The 12,074-nt window shown below is 53.1% G+C and overlaps 1 protein-coding gene across 7 annotated transcripts in view; it reads right to left on the bottom strand.

Annotated features, from left to right (window-relative positions):
• Window positions 1-48: 48 nt before the first annotated feature.
• PFKFB4 (6-phosphofructo-2-kinase/fructose-2,6-biphosphatase 4) overlaps window positions 49-12,074 on the bottom strand; it is a 43,356-nt gene continuing 31,330 nt past the window's right edge. For 4 of the 7 annotated variants that reach the window (XM_081246573.1, XM_081246578.1, XM_081246572.1 and 1 more), the window contains 3 exons: window positions 9,274-9,378; window positions 7,441-7,570; window positions 6,401-7,335 (listed from right to left, as the gene is read on the bottom strand). In XM_081246573.1, coding sequence (XP_081102699.1) covers window positions 7,109-7,335; window positions 7,441-7,570; window positions 9,274-9,378 — 462 coding nt within the window. In that variant the 3' untranslated portion in view covers window positions 6,401-7,108. The other 3 variants (XM_081246577.1, XM_081246574.1, XM_081246576.1) reach the window with 2 other exon arrangements.

The following is a 12,074-nucleotide window of genomic DNA, read 5'->3' as shown; positions in this document are numbered from 1 at the left end:
ACCTTTTCCCTGAGTCCCTGGAGACGACCCAGAACATAGTCCTTCACCAAGGCCCTAGGAAGTTCATCGCTGAGAAGTTTCCATTTGCCAGGCCTGCTGTAACAAAGTACCACACCCTGAGTGGCTCAAACAACAGAAACTTACTGTCTCATAGTTCTGGAGGCTGGAAGCTTGAAGCCAGGATGTCAGCAGGATTCAAGCTGTCTCTGAAGTTGCTGGGGAATTTTGGATTAGGGGTGCACCCTACTCCAGTATGACTTCATCTTAATTTATGACACCTGCAACCACCCTATTTCCACATAAGGTCACATTATGAGGTACCGGGGGTTAGGTCTTCAATGTATTAATTTGGGGGACACAATTTGACCCATAAGTACCATAGTCACGGCTGTCCACGGGTCAGAGATTCTGGTTGGAGACACTATAGTTGAAATGCCTCCTTGATTTCAATGCAGATACCAGGATCTTTGGCAGGAGCACCAGGCCCCTCAGACAAAAACTGATGGGGAAGCCAGCAGAGCCCTACTGGATGTGTATGACAAAAGAACTAGAGGGCTGACCACCAGAGACCTGACTGCAGAGGATAGGATCTCTCACCAATTTTCCAGATAAGATCAGTTCACAAACCCAGGGGCCCTTGAAGGAAGTGGGGTGGGTGCCCTTTAAGGTGAGCCCTGTGAAGACAGCCCAGCTTCATGCTGGTACTTTCCCCACAGCCCTTCCCAAAGAGACCTGTGGCCATTAGCCAGGGTTTGACAGATACCACTTGTGGTCTACCCCATTTTCCACTTTTAATAGAACAGTTTTTGTTTAAACAACAATGTGCCCAGTCCCAGGGGATGAATAATGATTGGTCTAAACCAAACATGGCAACTCGCCTTTACAGGTGATAATTATATTTTATTAATATATAATATACAATCATATTATAAATATAATTCAAATGTTGCTGAAACCTATGCCTTTGTAACAATATTTCATTCTATCCAAATATCCTCTGATCCTACCTGATGGCCACTGTTTCCTAGCAACCCAAAATGCTACAAAATTCTTCAACCTAACCATATGTAATCGCTCTTTCTAGGTTGTGGTAGAACAGTGAACCTGAAGAAAAATTCTATAGTGTTATATTTCATTCCTTCTGTTGTGGCTTTGCTGTTAAAATCTGCAAAACCTTCTTCAGAAAGTGCAAGGAAGCCTCTAAGGAGGTCAGGTATCCACTCCAGGAGCTCTATGCCCGGAGACAGGGTGGGGACCATTCAGCGGTCCCCCAACCTCACGTACCAGGAAGACAGTCATAGCTGATATCACTCTGAGCCTGGGGATGAAGCCCAAGGGGTTCCTGTCATCCACTGTGACACAGCCACCCTCTGCCCTGACACACTAGGAAAGGCAAATGCCAGCAATGTTATGTCCATGGAGGAAAACCCTTGCAACACCCCAGCCCCAGGGCAGGTGTGGAAAGTCCAACAAAATTCTGAGGCATGGGGAGGAGGAGGGATAAATTAGAAGCTTGGGATTAACACATACATACTACTATATATAAAACAGATGACAAGGACCTACTGTATAGTACAGGGAACTCTACTCAATATTCTGTGATCACCTATATGGGAAAGAATCTGAAAAAGAATGAATACATGTGTACATATAACTGAATCACTATGCTGTACACCTGAAACTAACACAACATTGTAAATCAACTATACTCCAATAGGACACGGGTTCGAGCCCTGGTCCGGAAAGATCCCACACGCCGTGGAGCAACTAAGCCCGTGCACCACAACTACTAAGCTTGTGTTCTAGAGCCCGCGAGCCACAACTACTGAGCCCATGAGCCACAACTACTGAGCCCACGTGCCACAACTACTGAAGCCCGTGCGCCTAGAGCCCATGCTCTGCACCAAGAGAAGCCATGGCACTGAGAAGCCCACGAACTGCAAGGAAGAGTAGCCCCCGCTCGCCACAACTAGAGAAAGCCTGCGCATAGCAACAGACCCAACACAGCCAAAATTAAAAATAAACAAATTTATTTTTTTAAAAAAACAACTATACTTCAATAAATTTTTTTTAATGCAAAAGGAAAAAAAAATTCTAAGGCATAGGAAAGGGTACCTCTTGTCACCATCTTCCCCACGCCAGAAGTGACAAAGCACAGCAGAGAATCAGCCAGCACACTCCACCCACAGCCTTATGCAGGCCCTCCATCCTCGACCCAGCCTCTGGTTCCCCTCTCCAGGGATGCCAGTATTTGGGACCCACATTTCCAGGGACCCCAGATCCCCCCCTACGTCTGCTTCTGTCTCAGTGGTGAGGGCCCAGCAACCTAGGTCAGCCCAGGGAAAACCCGGGCCCTGCCCAGGGCTCACTCCAGGGCAAGACAGTTTCCGCTCCAGGGATGGGTAGTCATGGGGGTGGGAGCTGGACCAAGGGCCCATACAGACGTGTTGGGAGGGAGCGCAGCACAGGGGTTTGCAGAGCCGCTGGAAAGAACCTCACCAGTGGCGAGCTGGCCACACAACACAACCTTAGATTGTTCTTTTTTTAAAAAGTTATTTATTGCAAAGAATGTTGGACACAGTGTGACGTGTGGCCGAGATCCAACAACATCCATTCCAGGGTGAGCAGGAAACATGTCTGCAACAGGAGCACATCAACCGTCCCGGCTACAACCGGGCAGCCAGCCAGGTGGACGGCTGCCCATGCAAAGCCAGCTCCGGGTGAGCCCTGCTGGGATCCCAGACTTCCCTCTGCCCCATCCCAGTCCTTGTGACACGTCTCCAGTAGCTCCTGGCTGCCCTCTGGACAGAGAGAAAAGGCCTCGCTGGTCTCACCTCAGCCAGCCTGAGGTCTTGGAGAGGTGGTGACATCTAGATGTACATGCCACTGACCAAAGGGACCTGCTATGGCCAACAACTGAACATGACCAAAAGTCACCAATACTCTGGCGGACATGAAAGCAAAGGCTGCAGTCCCCACATCCCAAAGGCAGTAGCGTGGTCCTCTGGCCCTGGGTCTAAGGGGCCTGGGGCTCTGACAGAAGATAAGTCCAGAAGGAGGGTACTGCCACGGCTCTGTCCTGGATATCTCTCCACCCACGTCTGTCCATAGCTGCTGTGGCACTCGAGGCCGAGAGACCATCAGCCTGGGCCAGGGACACAGGATCCTGGGGCCTGACTTCACCAAGGACCACCATCTGTGGACAGCAGCGCATCCAACTACAAATCCACACACTTCCTCACCCAGCCTCACAACTTGCTGGCCAGCCTGTTCTCCCAGCTACAAAATGGAGCCAGAACCCACGGCCCAGCCCAACTCCCTGGGCCCAAAAGAACTCAGGGGCGTGACAGATGGCAGGCTTCCCGAGGTCGTTTTCATCAGGCTCCTGTGTACAAGAATCAGAAGCTGGGAAAATCCTGCCCTGGCCGGGGCTGCCTCCAGCTCTGGGCTTTCCCGTGCTTAGTCCCGTGGGTAAAGGTCGACAAACGCCAGGACAGACTTTGCAGGACCATGCAAGCTTTTCCGAATCCTTCACAGCAAATGCAGGTCCCTGCCACCAGTGTACCCTCTTGTGTGGACACAGGCAGCAGCGGGCAAGGTAGCCCAGGGGCATGGCCGGGAGAGGAAGATGGGAGGGCAGCCTCTCCCTCGAGCACTGGGAAGGGCGACTCATACAACTGTCCCGTCTTCACGTCTTTCTTTACATGTTGCACCATGAGAGCAGTTGGAGAGGGGTGGCCTTGGCTACCAGCTCCCACGAGTATTCCAGTGTAGGCATAATTGGGAAGGGGTCATCGCAAACACCCTGCTCCCTGCATGATTCTGTGCATTCCCATGTGCTGAAGTGAACACACTGCTTTCCTGAGCGTCCACAAATGCAGACGCACGGACCCAAGGGTCTGGCCAGAGGAGGTGGCTGCCTTGGCGGAAGCTCTTCAGTCCCTGGCGAGGCAGGATGGGGATGGCTCTTTCCCGCTTACTGAAGCAGCAGCAGCAGCTCATGAACACCTTGCCTCTGGCTCAGGAAGTGGCCAAAGAGAGGGCAGCAGAGCCCTGGCAGGGGTCCCCAGGTCTACCCAGGCAGCTCGGCCTCAGTGGGTGGAAACATCACAGCAAGTGCTTTCCATTTCACATTTTTGGGTTTCACACTTCACAAAGCCCACCCGGCCGGTAAGAGAGAACAGAAGGATCAGGGGCTGGGAAACCTCTCACCAGCCCGGTGCAGATGCAGTCAGGCCAAGTGGTTTTTAGCAGCAGGTTGGGCACCGCATACAACCCTGACACTGTCAACAAGGAAACAGGTGGGCTGGGACTGGGATTCTGGGTGCCACCAGCCATGCATGGCTTTGAGGGTGTTCCTGTGTGGTGACTGTCACACAGACCAGAGGGCCTTGAATGACCTCGTCCGCAGAGATCAACACCTGCCTGGGGGTCGCAGTGGACGACACACGGTCACTGGTGAGCAGGGACCGTGACAAGGGCTTCCTCTGGAGGCCGAGAGATGTCTACATTCTGCACAAAATTAAACACACAGAACACTGACCCTTTGCCAAGGACAGACAGTCACCACTATCTGCTTTGCTCATCGCTATGGCCGCTGGACTCACATTCTCACCCCAAGGAGCCCCGGCCACAGGACTTAGACCCCGACCTTTCCTAAGAGCCTGGGGTCAAGAGCCTCTTGACACGTGGTGGGTGACAAACACCAGAACAAAGGTGGGGGATGAAGGACACCTCCAGTTCCTGCTTGCTCCTTGCAGGCAGGTCAGGCATTACCCAGAGTGAGGCCATCCCCGCCTCCTGCCTCAGGTCTGGGTCAGGTGGGGAGAAACAGCTGGCCGGGAAGGGGACCAGCTCCTGAGGGTGCCCTCCTCCCGGCTATGTCGGTGTGTCGGTGGACAGGTGTCAGATATGGCCCCAGCAGCCTGTGGACACCTCCTGTTCTGCAGCCTGGTCTGTTCCCTGAGAGCTGGGGCACCGGGCCCCCTGCACCTCCTGAACAGCCCCCCTCCCCTGCCTCAGCTGCAGAGCCCAGTTCTGTCCACAGCCGGCTGAGTTCAGGGCATCTCAGGCCTAAGGGATGGGGGTCAGAAACTCCCCTCAACTCTGCGAGACTATGTGATCCTATGTGATCCCTGATCTTGGTGGTCCAACGGAGCAGGTCACCAATGACCTGGGCCACAGCCCAGATCTGCAGGGAGGGAATCATGGCCCCTATGGCCACACTCCTGAGTTCACAGGGCTGGCCACTGGAATTGTAGGGGCAGGTGCAATTCTCACTGGGGGCAGGCTTCCCAAGGGCCCCTTTCTCACCACAACCTGCCCCCAAGGATGGGCCAGGACCTGGAGATCCTGCCCACCTTAAAAGGAACCATCCCAGAACCTGTGGCCAACAGAAGTTTGCCTCTCAGAAGCGCCTACCCAGAGGCAGGCAGGGTGCCTGCCAACTACCCCATGGTCATGCTGTCTCCTGCAAATGGACCGGGGCACCAGCCCCTGATGCTTGCTGGGTCCAGGGGCCTCTTTCACCATCACCCCGTCAGTGCTGGGGACCCAACGCCTTCTGGGCTTTCCTCAGCACGAGGGGCCTCTTGGGACATCTTCCCCTGAGACCTGTGTGTGCCAGACTGGGCCTGCATCGGACTCTCAGGGCAAACAGGGAAGAGGTTTACACAATGACTGGTTCTGGTGAGGGGAAGCAGCCTTAGGAAACAGGAGGACACGCCCACACACCTCAGCCTGCGGGGCCCAAGGCCCGCACCCTGGGCAGGGGCCCAAGGCCCAGCATGTCCCATTGTGGATGGCAGAGGCATGACTAAGGCCCCAGGAGCCTTCCTGGTGCAACAGACTCTGGGAATGGGGCCCAGAGGGGCGGTCCTGCTCTTGGCCTCAGTGGGAGTGGAAACCAACATGGCAGAAGGATCCCACACGGGCCTGAAGTGCTTCTGGACAACACTTCAAGGAGCTTCTATCTTTAACGCTGGGGGAACACAGAACAGAGACGTGTCCTTCCGCAGGCAGGTCTCTACGCAGCACCGAGACACCCTCAGCCTCTGCACGGCCCTTTCCGCAACAAAGCAGGACATTTTTCATTTTTACTTTTTAAAGGTGCTCAAGTTGGACAGGTGCTCATGAGGCCTGGGCTGGTGGGACATGGAAGCGCCTGCCCGCTGTAGGCCTCTAGCCTCTGTTCTGGCCACAGCGTCACCCTGACAGAGAATTCTAGCTCACTCAGTAGGTGCCCCAGCTGGGCCTGGCCCTGGTGGTTGCTGTGTCTGGACCCCCAGGAACGTGCCCACCACCCCAGCAGTGACCCGGCTGCTACCTGAGGCCTGTCCCGGTGCGTGTTCACGGCCGCCACATTCAGGAATATGGACTCCACTTTACAACCTGCCAAAGGGAAGATGCAAATCCATTCCCCCTCCTGAAAGGCAGCTGAGCCACAGGGGTAGAAGCTTCTCCCAGGAGGAGGCTTTCGGTGCTGTGGGGCTGAGCAGGCGCCTCAGCCTCACTCCAGTCCTCCCACCTTAGGCAGCTCCGGAGGCCCCGTGAGGAAGCACTAGGCAGCGTGTCAGGCCCGAGCCTCTGGGCCACTGCCCAGCGCAGGCTCGCCGAGGAGCCCGGGCACCAGGCAGAGCCAGAGTGAGGATGAGCGGCCCACCTCGGGGGCTGAGGGCGGTCTGAGAAGCAACAAGCCTAGCTCAGTGAGGGGTCACTACGCTGAGCAGACCCGCACCCAGCCCTGTCTCACACTTGAGGTGGGATCACCATGGTGCCAGGCGCTCAGTGCAAAGGGGGACGAGGCGATTAACACGCACTGGGATGACTTCAGCTGCCACTGAGCTTTACAGTCATTGTCCCGAGGGCACAACCATGAGAGAGTGCCTCGACCAGTGTTGAAGGGGAGGAGTCGGGACCCAGGAGGTTAGGAAGTTGCGTGAGGCCTCTGCTGGCAGAGCCCAAGGTAGAGGCGCATATTTTCAGGTCCGGGTCCTGGGGGCCTTGGGGCTTTCTGGGGGATTTTGGAGAAACCAGTAGAAAAGCCCCTCATATGGGTGGGTGATGGTTAAGGAAGGATCATTGGGGAGGCTTCCTGTGGCCACAGGAATTAAAACAAAAAAAAATTAAAAAGCAAATTGGGAAAGGTGGTGGGGTGGAAGGAGGAGGAATGAGCCTCTAATGAAATTTTCAAGGGAGGGGTTTGCAGAAAACCACGGAACCCTGCAGACAGCCAGTCTGGCAACCAGGTCAGCATGCGGGAAGCTTCTTTACCATAAGCCACAGGGGTCAGCTTCAGGACCGTGTGCAGCGGACACTTGAGGTAAGGCAGCTGTTCTGTGGACACAGACGGAGAGGGCTGGCACCAGGGATGCCCAGGTGACAGTCCCCTTCAATCTCTCTCACACACACATCCCACCTCCCCAGGGGCAGCGTCCGCACCTGCCGCCTTGTCAAGGAAGTAGGCCAGGAGGCAGCGCATCACAGCCTGGTGGCAGATGACCAGCACGTTCTCTTGCCGCTCCAGCTCCATGATGACGGGCTCGAGTCGCTGGACCAGGTCCTCATAGGACTGCAAGGGCAAGTGGGAAGCATCCCTCAACCCAGCTCCGGGGGTAGGGATGGAGATGTTCTGGGTAGTGGGCTACCTTCTCCTGAACTCCTCACCATTCTGGGAGGTTGGTGAGGACTGGCAGTCTGACAAAGGGATCACCTCCTCTATCCCAGGGCCAGGTCCCAGTAGGACCGAGAGGGCAGGGCTGGGGCTTAGGCTGCGTCCAAGGGGCCACCTCCATGCCCATCCTGGGGTCCTTTGCTGAACCCTCAGCTACTGGAATTCACATGCTGGCAACTGACGACAGGTGGAGAAGACACGGCTCCCTTCCTCCCCACCGCACGTGGAGTACACAGAACGAGGCTTGTGGGGAGGGGAAGCAAAAACCTACCAAACTTCCCAGAGTACAACCGGTCAGAATGCCTGAGCTCCCAGGAAGGACCCTCATGGTCTGCCTGCCCTGTACCTCCCCTGGGTGCCGTGAGGGAGCCCTTGGACCAACCCCAGTGACTGGCAGGTCTAGAGCTTTTCACTGGGAGACCCAGCCCTGGGGGTTCACCCCTGTTTGCACACAGTGAGCCGTCCTTCAGAAAAAAAAAAGGCCTCAAGCTTGGAGCTGAGTTTGCCCCATGATTTGATTGGGAGTAATAACAACATGACTTGTGCCAGCCCCTGGTATTTCTGGGGAAATCCTAGATTGCTCCTTTTGGCAACTAACTTCCCTACCAATTTACCCCCTCTATTCTCAAGTTTGAGCAGCCAGATGCTTTGTTTCTTTTTACTGTTATCTGGTTTGGTTCTAAATCTGGGCTCTCCCTCACAGTATGATGTGGGGAAATATCAATGCTACCCGAAGCTGTCCTACTCCCGAGGACAGCACAGCATAGGCACCTGTGAGCCTGGCATTTGGGCGGGGGGTTTCTACATGTGTACGTGTATGTGTGTATGCAAACCTGTGTGTCTGTGGGAGGTATTTTTATTTGGCCACTGCCCCAGGTCACGTCCTAGAAGTGGGAGATACATGAGTCAAAGGTGACACTGGGGGCTTCCCTGGTGGCACAGTGGTTGAGAGTCCACCTGCCGATGCAGGGGACGCGGGTTCGTGCCCCGGTCCGGGAGGATCCCACATGTCATGGAGCGGCTGGGCCCGTGAGCCATGGCCGCTGAGCCTGCGTGTCCGGAGCCTGTGCTCCACAACGGGAGAGGCCACAACAGTGAGAGGCCCACGTACCGCGGGAAAAAAAAAAAAGGTGACACTGTTTCTACCCGGGGCCTGGCCTGAGGCAAGAGCCAGTCTGAGGGGAGGTGACAGTGCAGGTAACTTATGGTAGTCACGACCCACCTGGGGAAAATGAATCCCTAGGTCTGGATTCAGGGCTAGGGGTGGTGTCTGCAGCCGCAGGGAGGTTGGGGTCACCCTATGACACTCCCAGGGATGGGGAGAGTAAAGATGGGAGTGATGGGAAACAGGGCTCCAGTAGGCCTCAGGGTTGGGATTCCTGGGCAGCACTGCTCACCCACCACCCAAGGAGGCGCCTGCAGCCTGGGCCACGGCTGAGAAGTGGTGGAGGTGACACACACACCCAGGCTGCCTGCCTCTGAGGCCAGGCCCCTCCTGCTGCCCACGGAGCCCCTGCAGAGCCCCTTGGGGCCCTCAGCCACAGGCGGTCCTCCCAGGCAGGCAGCAGGTGGCTGGGACTAAGCCCCCATATCCCACCTACCTCCCCCTTGGGGTACCGGTACCGGTACTTGTCCTGGTCTCGCAGGGCAAATTCCAGTGGATAATGATCCTGAATTTCCTCGTAGGTCATTTCCTCACAGACGCCCTAGGGAGATACTGCAGTCATCACACCACCCACACCAGGCCCAGGGATCAGCCCTGTGTCAGGGGGAGGGCATTTCCTGGACCACAGGGCCTCTCCCAGCTGGGAAGAGCAGGCACCCTGGGAACACTAAGCAGGGGCAGCCTCACATTTGGAAAAAGCTATCACACGTCTTTTCCACCCACCCGTCGTCCATCCATTCAGTTTATGCCATAAAAATAAACACAGAAATGTTAACTATGTGTCTTTTCTAATGTGTCTTTTTGTCTTCTGTGCTATGGAAATACTACAGCAGAGTATGGATTATTGTACAGGCTATAAAGTAACATTTCCCTCGTGTCATTCAGGATATATACACACGCACAGCATAGAGTATCGTATACAAATTCCATTTTAAAACAAAACAGAAGAGCCCAGGAAAATGTGTGGACTGACCAGTGTCAGTCCTTCCAAGGCTCAAGCCAAGAACCAGCACACAGGAGGTGCCCAGAGAGGAAGCAATAAAACGCCCATAATAAAAAGCTGCTGGTCTATTTACAATACCCCGGTCATGGAAGCAACTGAAATGCCCATCGACAGACGAATGGATAAAGAAGATGTGGTACATATATATACAATGGAATATTACTCAGCCATAAAAAGGAACGAAATTGGGTCATTTGTAGAGACGTGGATGGACCTAGAGACTGTCATACAGAGTGAAGTAAGTCAGAAAGAGAAAAACAAATATCGTATATTAACGCATATATGTGGAACCTAGAAAATGGTACAGATGAACCGGTTTGCAGGGCAGAAATTGAGACACAGATGTAGAGAACAAACATATGGACACCAAGGGGGGAAAGCAGCGGGGTGGTGGTGGTGGTGGTGTGATGAATTGGGTGATTGGGATTGATATGTATACACTGATGTGTATAAAATTGATGACTAATAAGGACCTGCTGTATAAAAAAATAAATAAAATAAATTCAAAAAAAAGATGTGAGAAACTATAAAGTGGGGGTCGGGAGAACAAACTGTGACACTACAATTCATAACACACACAATAAACAAATTATTCTGAAAAATAAAAAATAAAATAAAATAAAAAATAAAAAGCTGCTGGTTTCTACCTTTGTCCTCGGGGGTTTTTTCCTAGACAAAGCCTTGGGGGCAAAGTTGTCTATTAAAAAGGAAAGATGATGAGGAAAATGTAAACCTATAAATGCCTATATCAAAAAAAAAGATCTCATATCACTAATCTAATCTTCTACCTTAAGATATTGGAGGGACTTCCCTGGTGGCACAGTGGTTAAGAATCCGCCTGCCAATGTAGGGGACAAGGGTTCAATCCCTGGTCCAGGAAGATCCCACATGCCACGGAGCAACTAAGCCTGCATGCCAAAACTACTGAGCCCACGTGCCACAACTACTGAAGCCTGCGTGCCTAGAGCCTGCACTCCACAACAAGAGAAGCCACCACAGTGAGAAGCCCACGCACTGCAATGAAGAGTAGCCCCTGCTCACTGCAACTAGAGAAAGCCTGCGCACAGCAACGAAGACCTAATGCAGCCATAAATAAATAAATAAATTTATTTTTTAAAAAAAGTTACTGGAAAAAGAACAAATTAAACCCAAAGCAAGCAGAAATAATACAAATTAGAACACAAATTCATTAAATAGAAAAAAGCAACGAAATCAAAAGTTGGTTCTTTGAAAAGAACCAACAGAATTCACAAAACTTTTGCTAGAGTGACAGGAAAAAGGAAAGCTCTAATTATTAAACCAGGAGTGAAAGGGGGATATTACTACAAAGCTTACAGAAATAAAAAAGATTATAAGGGAATACTATGCACAGTTATATGCCAACAAATAAGACAACTTAGGTGAAATAGGAAAATTCCTACAAAGACACAAACTACCTGTTGTGAGTTGAATACTTCCCCCCAAAAGATACGCTGAAGTCCTAACCCCTGGGAACTGTGAATGTGACCTTATGTGGAAATAGTCTTTGCAGATATAATCAAGTAGATGAGGTCCAATGACTGATGCCCTTTTAAGAAGGCCATGTAAAGACATAGAGAGACACACACAGGGAAGAGGCCCATGTAATGAGGGAGACAGGGATTGCAGTGATGCACCTATAAGCCAAGGAATGTTGGCAGCCACCAGGAACCTGCTAAAAATATGGGCATTAAAAGGGATTGGGGGCAGGGGCTTCCCTGGTGGCGCAGGGGTTGAGAGTCCTCCTGCCAATGCAGGGGACACGGGTTCGAGCCCTCTCCGGGAGGATCCCACATGCCGTGGAGCAGCTAAGCCCGTGCGCCACAACTACTGAGCCTGCACTCTGGAGTCCAAGAGCCACAACTACTGAGCCCACGTGCCACAACTGCTGAGCCCGTGCGCCTGGAGCCTGTGCTCCGCAATGGGAGCGGCCACTGCAGTGAGATGCCCACGCGCTGCAACGAAGAGCGGCCCCCACTCTCCGCAACTAGAGAAAGTCTGTGCGCAGCAACACAGCCAAAATATAAATAAATAAATTTATAAAATAAAAGTGATTGGAGGGGACTTCCCTGGTGGCACAGTGATTAGGAATCCACCTGCCAATGCAGGGGACACGGGTTCAAGCCCTGGTCCAGGAAGATCTCACATGCCACAGAGCAACTAAGCCCGTGTGCCACGGCTACTGAAGCCCACGTGTGCCTAGAGCCCATGCTCCG

The sequence above is a fragment of the Mesoplodon bidens genome (genome assembly GCF_964165515.1).
Source record: "Mesoplodon bidens genome assembly, chromosome: 10".
Classification (NCBI taxonomy): domain Eukaryota; kingdom Metazoa; phylum Chordata; class Mammalia; order Artiodactyla; family Ziphiidae; genus Mesoplodon; species Mesoplodon bidens.
This window is presented reverse-complemented; position numbering and strand designations above follow the sequence as displayed.